General features: G+C 41.0%; 1 protein-coding gene across 6 annotated transcripts in view; it reads right to left on the minus strand.

Annotated features, from left to right (window-relative positions):
* The window catches only part of myom2a (myomesin 2a), a 54,130-nt gene that overhangs the window by 8,798 nt on the left and 30,244 nt on the right, over nt 1-15,088 (minus strand). For 3 of the 6 annotated variants that reach the window (XM_014339280.2, XM_042227585.1, XM_005939972.2), the window contains 16 exons: nt 13,689-13,777; nt 13,572-13,610; nt 12,559-12,723; nt 12,293-12,454; nt 10,837-10,978; nt 9,878-10,077; nt 9,742-9,795; nt 7,876-8,003; nt 6,683-6,866; nt 6,380-6,397; nt 2,780-2,954; nt 1,931-2,052; nt 1,130-1,317; nt 853-979; nt 359-537; nt 142-256 (listed from right to left, as the gene is read on the minus strand). In XM_014339280.2, coding sequence (XP_014194766.1) covers nt 142-256; nt 359-537; nt 853-979; nt 1,130-1,317; nt 1,931-2,052; nt 2,780-2,954; nt 6,380-6,397; nt 6,683-6,866; nt 7,876-8,003; nt 9,742-9,795; nt 9,878-10,077; nt 10,837-10,978; nt 12,293-12,454; nt 12,559-12,723; nt 13,572-13,610; nt 13,689-13,777 — 2,087 coding nt within the window. Of the gene's footprint in view, nt 1-141; nt 257-358; nt 538-852; nt 980-1,129; nt 1,318-1,930; nt 2,053-2,779; nt 2,955-6,379; nt 6,398-6,682; nt 6,867-7,875; nt 8,004-9,741; nt 9,796-9,865; nt 10,078-10,836; nt 10,979-12,292; nt 12,455-12,558; nt 12,724-13,571; nt 13,611-13,688; nt 13,778-15,088 lie in introns of all 6 variants that reach the window. The other 3 variants (XM_042227586.1, XM_042227587.1, XM_042227588.1) reach the window with 3 other exon arrangements.

Below are 15,088 nucleotides of genomic sequence, written 5' to 3' on the forward strand. Positions count from 1 at the left end.
TTTTATGTCTGCTCATACGATGTCTAAGTATTTTAATAAAAGACAATTATCATGCTGTCGTCTCACATGTCTCTGAATGTTTTGCCAATATAAAGGATAAAGTGCAGAGCTGGCTGCACACGTTCAGTTTGTTTTCATCACCTGGAATAGCTTTAGCACAGACCGGCTCTGACAACTGGGAAGGTTTTCCAACACCGTGTGCATTGACAGCACGGACTCTGAACACATAGCTTTCACCTTCCTCCAGTCCAGTCACCTACGAAAACCAGGGAAATATCATCACATGGAGAGTGTGACTTGGGTGTGGAAAGAGGGTTGGCCATTTGTTGGAATATGCATGATGCACCAGATTTGCTACCTGCAGGTAACGGTGGCTCACAGCTTCCTGATTCACAGTGACGAACTCTGATGAGCCCTTCTTAGCCATGTCCACAAAGTATCCAGTGACAGCACTTGCTCCAGTATAAATGGGAGCCCTCCACAGGATGACCAGAGAGTGGCTTCTGACCTCACTGAAGCTCAAGTCATAGGCTGGGCCTTGAATTTACAGAAACATCATCAGTGCCAGAAAGAACACATGACGCACGAGCTGTAGTTGAACTGGAGTCAACGCAACTTAACTGACATTTTTATCAGTTAGGTTTTTTATTTTTATTTTTTGGGCTGGACTTAAAATGTTTTTTTTAACCTTTAATACATTTTAAAAGCCTTGGATGCTCATTTTATTGATACATTTGCAGGAGTTCAACAGGCATTTTGGTGAATTTGCCTCTGTCAAAACAACAGCTGCCATACTCACTGTGAGATGCAGAGATAACTCTACAGAATAAAGTCACATGGACAATCCTGTACCTGGCTCTTCCATGGTCCAAGCTTCACATTTCATTGGAACGCTGGCAGCAGATGGTAGACCAACACCAGCCATGTTACCAGCAGTGACCCTGAACTCGTAAAAAGTTCCCTCCTTCAGATTTTCCACCTAAAATAACGTGTGGCACAATCATCAAATGAATGAATAAAGTAGTAATAATAAAGTGAGTAAATGTAAATTAATCAAATTTAGCTTTATCAAGTACAAGAAAAGAAAACTTTAAGAAAGAAAATCTTAATCTTGTGTCTGATTACTCACAGTGCACATTCTTTCTGTGACAGCGTTTAGGTTGACCTCCTTCCAGACTAAAGTGTCAGCGTCCCGCTTATCAATGTAGTAAGCGTTAACCTTGGAGCCACCACAGTGTTTGGGACTCTTCCAGGCCACAGTTATGGAGGAACCATCAGAACTCAGCATGGTGATCCCAAAGGGAGAGCTGGGAGTTGCTGAATTACAAAGTTTCACATTTAATGAAGCTTCATATTTAAACTTTGTATGACATCATCTTACATAACGTCTTTCAAAGTTCAACATTTTTTAATCAATCTAGGAAACGATGACTGTGATCGGCTGCATGTGAGCCTGTCATGCACTTTCTCGCACTTCACTGAGCAGCCTGCAAAGTTTTATCGTAAAGTTTTCAACTCTTGTGCTGAGTAACTGTCAGACTTTGAAGTGTGAAGTGTTTTGTAGAGTCCTGTTAAAAATACGTCTCTGTGTGATCAAAACACAATAATGTAAAGTGAAAGGTGGATAAAGAGAAAGCTGTGGGTAAGTAAGGGGGGGACAAAAGTAAACACAGCTATCGAATACATACCATACTCAGCCCCCTTGCCTGCACAGAATAATGAAATGAATCACACTGAGCATCACGTTGGTTCAAGGACTCTGGTAATCTTAAGAAACACCATTTCTCTTAAATTATACATTCTCCAATGTATTCTTCTATTTTTTCAAAGAAATGTACATTTCTTTGAAAAAAATGACAGTTTCAAAGAGCGTTTTAACTTTTCAGAGGCAGCATATAAATCGCAATCATGAACTTGATAATACTCTTACCGAGTGCAGGCTCCACAGCAATGGGAGAGGACTCCTGTGACTCCTCACTGAGGCCAAAGAGGTTGACGGCTTGGACACGGAACACATAGGTCTCCCCTGGGATCAGGCCGTACACCACAAACCTGAGGCACGCACACACTCATTTTTTAAATCAAATACATATAAAACCTCTTGAAGTCTTTCCTCTTGTTTCTATATATTTCTTTTTTTAAATATTATTTTTTTGGGGGGGGGGCATTTGTCTTTATTGAACAGTGACAGTGAAAGATGGACAGGAAAGAGGGGAGAGAGTGAGAGAGGGGAAGACACACGGCAAAGGGCCACAGCTCGGACTCAAAGCTCGCTCGCTTCTTCTGGTCACAGGGCGTGTGGTCACCTGCTCACCTATTGAGCTAAACCAGTGCCCACATCGGATATTTCTATGTACATATTGTTATTCTGGCTAAACTATTTTTTGTGAGCTCCACTCACAAAAGCCATCGTGAGTTTATCTTCAGATTTGAGAAAGTCAGCTGATATTGGGAATACTGCAGAATAAAGTATAAAACAAGCTAGAAAATTGTTGAAATCATCATCATTTATCCATGACTCCACAACCTGCCTTTGCCTTATATTAAACCTGACACATTGCTCAGGGACTCTCAGACTGAGCTCTCTGTGTGCTGTGGAGTTACTGCACTCCTGTGTAACACTCCTCTAGAGGAGACACTTTATTTATATTCATTAAATTCTTTTTTTCCTTCTTGTTCAAAAGGCTGAGAAGCAAAAACTCGTGTTTTGCCAAACTGGTGTCATTTGAAACATCTGAATCACAGTAAGACCATCGTGTAACATTTTTGTCCCTCTTACCTGGTATATTTGAAGGGTTTATGGTTGCATGCAAACCACTCCTTGGCTCCAACGACACGGCCGTCGATGTAATATCCCATGAGGTGTTTCAGGTGTTTGGGGGCCTCCCACTGCACAAACACAGATGACTTGGTGTTCCTAGTAGCAACAACATGGCCAGGAGCAGAGGGGACGCCTGTGCGGCAAAGAAAAAACATATATCAGAATCAGAATCAGGATACTTTATTGATCCCTGGGGGAAATTATTTTTTGTTACAGTGCTCCATTATAAACCAACATTAAGACAAGACAGACAATACGCTAACTAAGAATAGTACAATATATACATATATATACATACATACATAAGTCACTCATAAATAAATAGCTGGAAAAGAAACGTGTAGTTGTAGCAGTAATCAGTGTGTTAAGTGGATGCGTTGTACAGGGAGATGGCCACAGGCAGGAAAGATTTCCTGTGTCGTTCAGTGGTGCTTTTCGGTAATCTCAGTCTCTCACTGAACGTGCTCCTGTGACTGACCAGCATGTCATGGAGTGGGTGGGAGGTGTTATCCAACATTGTCTTTATCTTGGACAGCATCCGCCTCTCCGACACCACCTTGAGGGAGTCCAGCTCCATCCCCACAACATTACTGGCCTTACGGATTAGTTTATTAAGTCTGTTGGCATCTGCGACCCTCAGCCTGCTCCCCCAGCATGCAACAGCATAGAGGATCGCACTGGCCACAACAGACTCATAGAAAATCCTGAGCATTTTCTGGCAGATGTTGAAGGACCTCAGTCGCCTCAAAAAATAGAGACGACTCTGGCCCTTCCTGTAAAGTGCTGTGGTGTTTTTAGCCCAGTCCAGTTTATTGTCAATGTGTACTCCAAGGTATTTATAGTCCTCCACAATGTCAACACTGACCCCCTGGATTGAAACAGGGGTCAAGTGTTTCCTGGTCTTCCTGAAGTCCACGATCAGTTCCTTGGTCTTTGCCACGTTGAGCTGCAGATGATTCTGCTCACACCACGTGACAAAGGAGTCGACCACAGCCCGGTACTCTGTCTCATCATCCCTGCTGATGCATCCAACCACCGCAGAGTCATCAGAAAACTTCTGAAGATGGCAGGTCTCTGTGCAGTGGCTGAAGTCTGTGGTGTAGAGGGTGAAGAGGAAGGGGGAGAGGACAGTCCCCTGTGGTGCCCCTGTGTTGCTGATCACCTTGTCAGACACACACTGTGGGAGACGTACATATTGTGGTCTTCCTGTCAGGTAATCAACAATCCAGGACACCAGAGAAGCATCCACCTGCATCGCTGCTAACTTATCACCCAGGAGGGTCGGCCTGATGGTGTTGAAAGCACTGGAAAAGTCAAAAAACATGACCCTCACAGTGCTCGCCGGCTGGTCCAGATGGGTGTAGACACGATTGAGCAGGTAGATGATGGCGTCCTCAGTTCCGAGACGAGGCTGATAAGCGAACTGAAGGGGATCCAGATGTGGTCTTACTATGGGTCGCAGCTGGTCCAGGATGAGCCTTTCCAGGGTCTTCATGATGTGGGAGGTCAGTGCCACGGGCCTGTAATCCTGGGGGCCACTGGGACGTGGCGTCTTTGGTACAGGGACGAGGCATGATGTCTTCCACATCACTGGGACCCTCTGCAGACTCAGACTCAGCATAAACAGTTTATGAAAGACTCCACACAGCTGGGGGGCACAGGTCTTGAGGACGAGGGGACTCACTCCGTCTGGTCCAGCAGACTTGCCTGAGTGAAGTCTCCTCATTTGCATCTCAACCTGGTATTGAGTGAAGGTGATGGGAGGGGTGTCAGGAATCTCACAGGAGGCAACAGCGCCATGTGAAGAGAGAGGCTGGCACAGTGGTGTGGCTCTGGATTCCAGGCTATATACATGTAATATTAATTAATTACCAAAAGTATACAAAACTGAAAGTGTTAAAGTGGAAAAAAGGACAAGGACAGAATGATTCCACAACTGATGACTAGGGATGGGTACCGGTGACATAAACGGTAGTAACCAGACCGAAAAGCAGCGCACATTTCGGTGCTTTATTTCGGTGCTTTTTTTTCCTGAGCTGTGATACACTTCTAGCCAATCATTTTACGTTTCCGAGGATAGTAGGCGGGGCCAGGTACGTACGTTCTGTTAGAGCAGAGCTACAGATTAAAAATGTCCAAGGCGAAGCGGTCAAAAGTCTGGCTGTACTTCACAGCAAAATATGCAAACTCAGCAGCCTGCAACAAGTGCTTTAAGCTGATACTGTGATACTGTCAAAGGAGGTAACACCAAGAATCCGATTAAACAGCTGGCGACGCATAGCGTTTTTTTTAAAAGCCGAGAAATGCGCCGTATTTGATAGCTTGCTGCGAGACCTCACACCGTGCACGTCGGGTGGGTTGCCAGTTATCGGACCCGGAGCAACATCCCCCAAAAACCCGAAGAATAGAGTCCTGGCCCCTAGCCCTGCCAGTGTAGCAGAAATGATGACGGATGATGATGCAGCAGCAGCCGTTCTTCTCTGCGTGAGTAGCTTAATGTTGTTCGTGTGTAATTTACGTTGAGTAGGCTAACCACGTTATTACATTAATGCATGTAAGGTGAACTAGCAAACATCATCATAGCTACATGCGGCTGTCTTCTTGTTTGATGGCAGATACTCCCTTCACCCTGGCCAAAAAGGCTAAAATGACCAAAGAAAAAGTGGGAAACAGTTAAACATGAGAGGGTTTAAGTTTGTGTTTTTTCCATTGTTTAAGCACTGCTTCCAGCCAAGAGTGATCCATATATGCCACATAGCTGCAGAAAAGGCTAATATTGATATCTTTTTACAAAAAAACAGCTGAACATGAGAGGTTTTTGGACAAAGTTGTGTTCTCCATTCTTTAAGCACCGGTTCGAGCACCGTTTAAGCACCGGCACCGTTTCAAAAGTACCAGTTTGGTACTGGTATCGGATAAAACCTAAACGATACCCATCCCTACTGATGACCTCAGACATCAAACCAGTTGTAAATATTTTTTTTCTGTATTAAACAACATTTTATTCAAATGACTAATTAATGTATCAGTTACTAACAATTTACTTGCTTACAGAACAGAAATCATGACAATTAGCTGTAAATAATACTCACTGAAGATTTGACTTCCACCTACTTGTCTGCAGGTTACAGCTACAGCACGTTACTGCTACTCAAAAAACATGCATGCATTCGATATTTGTGCTGTGTTCTGTGTTCCTGTATATTGTGTGCACAAACACAGTGATTAAACACAGCACAGAGGACTTGTTTTTAAGTTCCCATGGAATGGCTTTGCCATGCCTTTTTGCAGAACAGGATGTTTAAGCAGAACACTGTGACAGAGCAGCGTTTCTGGGATTTAATTTGAATTTAGGCACGAGAGCCCAGAATAATCCCATTTTCCTTTATCAACTTCTCGTTACCCTGTAATATAACAGCCTACTAAGCCATCCCCAAGTGCTCCAGTTAATCACTTATAGTGAGAACAAACACACACAGAGCAGAGAGTGAAAGAGTGAACTTACAGCAGTGTGAAAAAAGTGCTTTTAAAGTGTGTTTGATATTTTTCTGTACATACCAATTGGAAGTTCAGTACCTGCAAAACACAGTCAATCACTTTTGAAATAAACTGTATTTGGGCTTTTCATGCATTTGTTTTTGTGGACACATTTACATGTATGCACTAAAACACTTTGCTTAAGGTAGACAAACACAAAAAAAGTTGTTTGAGTGACCTTCCCATCTGGACCTTTAATATCTATAATTCTAATAAATTACAAAATTTGACGATTCAGCATTTCTTCACAGGTTTTTGTGTGCATTGTGCTTTGCTGGATATATAATCATGTGTCTTTAAGTCTGCACTGATCCTGGCTCTTACCATCTTCATCAACCTTTTGGATGGGCTCAGAGGGCGCAGAGGCCTCGCTGGAGCCATACATGTTGACCGAATACACTCGGAACTGGTACTTTTGCCCGTCTTGCAAATCAAAAACTGGGTAACGAGGGGAGTGCAGTTTGACTGTTGTGTTGATCCGCTGCCAGTCTCCAGTGCCTGCTAAGCACTGTGTGGGAAAGTCAGGGAGGGGGGCAAATGAGAAGGTATAGCCATATGTGTTGTGGCACAGACAAAAAGAGCAGCTTTTATACTGTGTTTTACAAAGTTAAATCTCACTTTTATTAAATTAATTAAATAATTTAAGATATAAGAATCATAAATAACAAAGTGTATGTTTGTGTGTGCCAAAAGGGTTAAAAATAAAATCAATCTTTGTGTGAATTCTGCTATTGACATGTAACTGAACCGGGGGCAATGCTAACACTGTTATTCAAGCTAAACCTGATGAAAACATTCTCTCACTTTTTCGGGAAATATAATAAACATATTGTGTAAATGTCAACATTTTTAGCAAGACTGTTTACAACTTGACTGGCTTGCTTAATGTGTGGCATTAAAAATACTATAAAAAACACAATACATCAGATACAATATGTAATAAACAAGATTTCAGACTATCATCAACTTGAAATCTAGCATCTCAATATATAGCTACTATCACACAAATTTATATTACATTTGGACTTCTTGTATAAGCATTCACTATGGCTACTATATGATTTTGTTTGCAATATATTATAAGCTCACAGCTATGTTTACATCCTTGGGATTATATGCATCAAAACATGTCATGTGACTCTAATCTGGTTGCGGTAAATCCATTGTTCCATATTTACACTGGGTAGCAAAACCCTGTGTAAACCCACGGAAGCTTCTCTAAAGATGAGATCAAAAGTTCAAAAATGTATCAAACTGAAATCTGGAGATATGCTAGTGTAGAGTTCTCTGTGTGAAATTTAAAAAAAAAAAGAAAAGAAAAAAACATGTAGTTTTGGGTATTGAAGTTTCACGCAACCCAAACGTAATACAGCTTCATTTGTGTGTAGTGCTGCCATTTAAGTAAAACTTGAGAGGATATTTAAATGTGACTGTCTTGTTTATCCCTCAGCTACAGTACCAAGGTTAAATCGGCTAAACTGAGAGCAACTGATGGGCAAAAGTGAAGCAGCACACACCTTCTCGATGACGTACCACAGTGGAGCTCGTCCACGGGGGCTAGGAGGCTTCCAGCTCAGCACGACATATGATTTGAAAATTTCGGATGCATGCACATCTGTGGGTTCACCTGGAATAGTTACGTAGCCTAGATTGGGAGTGAACAGTGTTGAGGCATAACGTACACAGAACAGCAGCCACTGCAGAAGTCCCACATTATTCACTTTTTGTACTCAGGTTTTTATCTGTGGCTACAATGTAGCTTGCCATGTGTGTGAATGTGTGTGTGAATGGGTGGATGACTGAATGTAGTGCAAAGCTGGGCGATCGTGGCTCAAGAGTTGGGAGTTCGCCTTGTAATCGGAAGGTTGCTGGTTCGAGCCCCGGCTTGGACAGTCTTGGTCGTTGTGTCCTTGGGCAAGACACTTCACCCGTTGCCTACTGGTGGTGGTCAGAGGTGGTGGCACCAGTGTCTGGCAGCCTCGCCTCTGTCAGTGCGCTACAGGGTGGTTGTGGCTATAATGTAGCTTGAAATCACCAGTGTGTGTGGATGGGTGGATGACTGGATGTGTAAAGTCCTTTGGGGTCCTTAGGGACTAGTAAAGCGCTATATAAATACAGGCCATTTACCATTTAAAGTGACTTTTACAATGCTTCTAATGTTACTGTTGAGCTTGCTTTCAAAGGCAGAGAGGAGATTAAATATTCACCACTATATGGACTTCAATAATGCATTTTCATAGAATTGTACTTATAAGTGATGAAAACAAACACAACTAAGTCCTGCCTTTTTCTCGCTTGTTAAATTCTAAAAGTGCTGATCAGCAGGACAATAACATTGGTGGAATTTTATTAAAGATTAAATAATTATTTTTGGTAGCATTCAACAATAATTACATATCCAAATGCTACACTAGAGCTGCCACTGTGTTTTGTGAGCATTGAGCCACCAAACCACATACGTATGTGGCGTATGTGGTTTGGTGGCTCAATGCTCACAAAACACACAATATTTTAGTTTTGTTTAACTACAAGTTTCATATACAGCAGTTAGCCATTAGATAAACCAGAACATGGACAAAACCCCCGATATCATATTTCGGATTAAAAAACATGGAAATATGAACTAAAAGGACATATCAAAGTTAAAGTTAACAGTGAAATGTGGGACTTCTACAATAGCCTTGATTGTGATATTATACAAATATGTAATATTTTTGATATTTTCAATTAGTTTCTAAAATTAGTTTTCATCTGTTATAAGTTTTTGTTAAAGTAGTATATTATATTAAGTGGACACAATTTAAAGAGAAAACCGTTTCAGTTAAAGTGTGAATGGAAAAAGTTTGATTAGATCAAAGACTGCACCACAAAAGTTAAGCTGGGAAGGCTCTGGAAAACAGTTTTCCCTGTGTTGTTTAAAAAAAAAAACCTTATGAGAAAATGACAGATTAGTTCTAAGATCCGCATTAAAATGTTTTTCCTTCTCATGTTTCCTTCGTTGAAAAAGATACGAATGTAAAGGTCAGAATTCAAACACCACACCTTAAGATGAAAACATATTCCTGTAATAGTGACTAATTTAATCATGCAGCACTCATTTGTTACTGGAATAATGATCATGTCCAATAAACAGGTATAAATGGAAAGAAAATTCACTGATAGTGGAACAGAAAACAGAACAGAACAGCAAACAAACATCAGAGAGAGTTTGATCAGGGAAGATGCCTTTTTAAGCAAACATCCCCATAAAATGTAAAATGTTCTCATGATGGTGCTGCTGGGGTTGAGTGACAGATGTTAGTATTTAGTGAGATTGTGAGGTGGTGGCTTAAAGATAGGGGAAACAAAAACTGTGAAACCAGACGAGTGTGTAACCACTATACCTTCCAGGTCATCATCCTTTATCACTATGTCGTATTTTCCTTCAATTTTAATCACTGTTGCAGGAAATGACAACAGATCGGTCAGAAAACGCTGGCATCCTGCTGTCCTGTATTTTGTATTTACCTTCATCTGTACCTTGCAGTCTCTCACTCTCTGCAGCGTCTAGGGCCGTCACTTTGTCTGACTTGCGTGAGGGCCTGCTGATGCCACTGCTGTTCACGGCTCTGACCCGGAAGTAGTAGGAGTGGCCAACCCTTAAGCCATGTACTGGGTATTTGCAGATCTTCACTGGGGCGTCGTTGCACTGCACCCAAGTGTCAGTGCCAGCTTCACACCTTTACGGCAAATAAACTCTCCATTATCATGAAATTAATATCTTTTTATAAGAAAGTACTTCACATGACATTTTATATTTGTTATCAGGCAATTTTGACAAGCTGAGAAGTTAAAGTATCCTAATAAACTGGTGAGAAGGGCTGCACTTGCAAGTATTTTTGTTTAAAGAAAACTGCAGTCCAGACCTTTCACCAGTTGAAAACATTTGGTGCATCATGAAATGAAAAAGATGACATAGAAGATCATACAGCAGGCAAAAATAGGGCAAAACTGATCTCCCAACCCTCCGCTGTAACCATCTGGTTGTTAAAAGAAGAGGAGATGTAGTCAGCTGTAAACATGGCTCTGCACCAACGTTTTTTTCAAAGATGTGTTGCTGCCATCAAATCGAAAATAAGGTATATTGTTTTTCTTAAAATGGTTCATTTTCCCACTTTAAACATCTGTTTAAAATAGAAACATATGTTATTAAATACATTTTCAATGTTCCACTGTTAATAAAATACGCGTTCATGAGATTTGCAAATCCCACAAGTCTTATATGCACTTTATGTAACCATGAAAATAAGCAAATCATATCTGGCATTTGGTGTGAAAAGATACATTTAATTTAGAAAATCTTCTAAGGAGTGCAGCTCTAATAACTATGACTCACTTCCTTGGCATTAAGTGCAGTATAATTCCACTGTATTCATGTCAGTGTGCCAACTGTGGTCTATTTAAAGAGAGCTGGAAGCCTTCTCAAGATTAAAACTGACCGATCCACAAAGTATCCAGTGATTGGTGCCTCGTTGACAGTGTTTGGGGGTTTCCAGGCAACTAGGACATAGTCCGAATTGATGTCATAGGCCTTTACGCTCATTGGTGCGCCGGGGGCTCCGGGTGCAGAGGGAGCAGCATCTAGGGGATAAAGAAACACGGGTATGTTGGGGAGGAAGAATGGAAGACGAATGGTGATAGACACAACTATTATGGCTCCACCGCTTATTTGCATACTATGTCTAATGTGTGGTAACAGGAAATACGGAGTCAATAACACCTGTTTTAAATCTATGTACTGCTGTGAGTATAGAAAAGATTAGGAACTCTTAATTTAATTGCTAACTAATAAAACATTTCATTTTGCCAACCAAGCTTTCACTTGCTCAAGACACAAGACACATCATTTACCACCATTTGCATAGTGTAGTTATTTTTCTTTGTTAGGGGCATATAAACCTGCGTCTCATCTGCATAGCAACGGAGAGGCTTCTAAAAGTACAGCCAAGGGGCAGAAGATAAAAGCAGAGGTCCAAGTATTGATCTCTGTGGTACCCCACATGAGACCAGAGCTGAGGACTTACACAAAATGTTCTCTCAGCCAGGTAAGACCTAAACCATGCAGAGCATTCCCCTAAAAATCTTTAGCCAGGAGGATGGCATTAACAACCCTAGGCAAAACAGATTCTGTGCCAAGCAGAGATTTAAAACCAGACTGAAAAATCTCAAGGTCACTATTTTCATCTAAAAAGGTTTTTTATCTGACTATAAGCAATTTTCTCCAGAACTTCAGAGAAAAAGAAAAGCTTGGAAATAGCCCTAAAATTTGATAAAATACTGTAGCATGCTTAAAAGGTTTGGGAAAAATACCAGATGAGAAACTGCTATCGAGGACAGATGGAGAGATGGAAGAGTAGAAATGACCTCTTTAAATAATCAAGGTGGAACAACATCAGCAGGGAAACCTGTGGGCTTCAGATGACCAACAACCTCATACAATAAAAAGAAAGTTACAGGCTCAAACTGGCCAAAAGCAGCAGAGCAAGGAACAGTGACTGAGGTGTCAAGAGCAGACGTGGTAATATCTGAGCCCTGGCATTATTCACCTGTTCCATAAAGAAATTCTCACCTCAGAGGAAGGTTCAACAGTGTTACGCATTTTCATTTTTAACCAACTTATCTTCATTTTTTTCTTTTATCTATTATTACACTACACATAATCAGACTATCATATATATTAACCAGATTATAGTTGGGTAGTTTAAGTAAGGTAAGTTATAAGTGGTAAGTTTAAAGTTTCTAAGGTTTGTGCTATTCTATCTCTTTTGCTCATTCGTGGCTTTTTAAAATTTTTTCCATTGCTCTATTTATTCTAAACAGCGATTTCTGATTTGTTCTTTAAAAGTCACTGCTGCAAAACAGCAGTGATCACGTGGTGTTAGGACTGTGTCCTACCTGAGACAAACAGGTAGGCGCTATGCTCAGCAGTGCCGTCCTTTGTGAAGATCCGAAGCGTGTAGAGGCCCTCATCATCCTTGGCCAGGTGAGGCAGCGTGAGAGAGGCAGCACCTCCACCCACTGACATCTCCACCAGTTTACTTGGTTTCAGCAGTTTATCTTTTAGAATACAAGATAGAGGACATAATGAGAAGTGACCAAACTCCACAGTCAACCGACAGTGCCACACACAAACATAATGAAAGAATGAAAGAAGGTCTGACCATCTCTGTACCACTGGGCAATGGGTGGTATGTTGGGGAGATCGGGGACCACCACCATTGTACACACCAGTCTGATGGAGTTGCCCTCCACACCAAAAGACACTGGGAACCGGTCAAGCAGGCTGACATCCAGCTTACTGGCATGGATCTCAGTCAGATGAGGCACTGGAGGACAAGATTTGCAACATCATTAGCAATCAGATAATAATCGTATTTTGTGGATATGTGGAGAGAACATGTTTGCAATATCAGAATGATCATGTAGAACCACAATGGATTTATGAACATAAATCTGACATTTTTTCAATATAACTATATGGTATTGTCATTCAAAAGCATCAAAATTCAGTATACGTGTCCAGGAGCCAAAAAGAGGTCTGAGATTTGCTATCTTAGACGTCAATGATTTTAAGGAAATTTTGTGACACTGTCCCTTGCTTTGGCAACCACAGGCTGTGATTTCCACAAAGTGATGTGTGATGAGTGTTTCACTTTAAACGTGGACTTGGTTTAAGAGCTTTCAAGTACAATCAGCACATCCAGTAACATTAAGAAAGTAGAAACAATTTGTAGTCACAGTTATTTCTCTGGAACTTTTAAAAAATGTGTCCATAAGGAGTGAACAGCATGAGTTTTTTCATTTCAACAATGTATACAATAAATCTTAAATAAGGTAATCCAGCTTAATTAGTTTTGACAAAGGAGATGTCTGGTGTTTTTAGTCTAAATGAAATCTTGTGGAGGTTAGTATTTTCTGGACTGCTCATTATTTAAATCCCAACATGTACATAAATGTTTCGATCGCTTGCTGCTCATCTAAAGACAGATCTGTGTTTTGTTTTTCTTCAGAGGGAGTCACGGGACAGGAACAGCTTGCTATCAGTTTCCACTTCTTATCAGGCCTCTCATTGCTCGCTGCTATTTGAAGTGTCATGATTCCATGAGCTTGTGTCTGGGCGTGACACCTCAATCCCCACACTCCCCAGACTTACTAACTCCCTTTATGCTCTCACCTAAACCAAGATGGCAGGACTCTCCGGCTCCAGCTGGTCCTGTGAAGAAAAGACATTTATGTTTACAAAGAAAGACATGGGAGGTGAGCAATGTCTTTAAGAAAGAGGGAGACTTACTCTTCACAATAATTTTAGCTTTGCTGGTAGCTGTGCCATGCTGGTTGGTTGCCACAGCACTGTACTCAGCAGTATCACTCACAACACACCTACAAGGTCAGCCAGAGTAGGAAGAAGTCACTGATTGCAGTATATCAACATTTATATTTGATTTGATGCCATTTGGTTTGAAGAACATGTATTATTTAGGTTAATAGAAGGTAAAATGCAAGCAATTGTGTTGAGACTCAAGAAGAGTCTGAGGTTTAGAATAGAAGGAAGAAATTTGACCTTCAGCCTGAGCTGAACTATTTTAAAAGATCCATTTTCCCAGCTGTGTTGGACATAGATGCATCCTTGGTGCTTTTTGCATAAAGAATGTGAAAATGACTGATTCTGAAGAAGTTTGGCAAATAAACTACGATGTTCTCAGTGACCTTCAATGCTACGACGGTCCAGAGATATTCCAATTCTCAGAGAGAGGGAGGGACAGAGAGAAGCGGAGCGCAGTCAGAGGAATTCATGGCTCGAATGACGCAAAGGTCAGCACTCCAACATGAACAGCTGAGGGGTCTTGAAGATGGCGAAAAGAAGCAGGCTGCTGCAGCCTCACCCTCAATTTAGCAATCTCCCCTCTAACTCTCCAGCTGACTGTCAGATAATGTCAAGATATCGATATAATGTGCTAACAAAATAAAAGTCCTGTAAGTGTAAACATCTACGCTGAGCATGAGTGACAGACGTTCAGTCTTTCCAAGTTTGTTTCTATGCTGCTTTCCTTTCAGTTTGAAGGCTGGTTATAATACAGCAACTAGAAAAATTGCTTGACTATATAAAAATATTGTCTTTTCAACAAACCTCATAAAACATATTTACACTAAACCTTTAATGGGACATTTTTTTAATTTAAAATGAAAAAAAGTTTACAAAACCCCCAAAACATATATAGTCCATGCAGGGAGCAATTTCAGTTTGCGCTGTTGGAAGAAAAACTAATACACAATCCAGAAGAAATCCTGAAAGCTGGAGCTGGAAGCCTTTTTGTTGCTTAAATGCTAGAAATTTTCACTCAGTTGATGAATTCATTAAAGTCTTAAACAACCCTCACTTCTTTATATTTTGGTGGGAGAATCGGAAGCAGATGCAGAGATTTATAGAAACGTGTAAACATACAGGGAAATACAACACACGAGGCAAAATGGTTGAACTGCAGCCTCAAACGATAACAGAGCCTCCATCATGCTTTATAGACAGCTATAGACTCTCACTGATGATCATTTGAACCAAAAATGTCCTATTTGGATTCATTGGCCAATCAGAGCAGGTTATACTGATTTTCGTTCCAGTTCTTGTGCAGTTTAGTACACCACCTCAGCCTTTTCTCCCTATTTCACTTCCTTTCGAATGGCTTCTTGGCAGCC

This window comes from Haplochromis burtoni, unplaced genomic scaffold (assembly GCF_018398535.1).
Source record: "Haplochromis burtoni strain Fernald_Lab_line unplaced genomic scaffold, NCSU_Asbu1 Contig_269, whole genome shotgun sequence".
Taxonomy (NCBI): Eukaryota; Metazoa; Chordata; class Actinopteri; order Cichliformes; family Cichlidae; genus Haplochromis; species Haplochromis burtoni.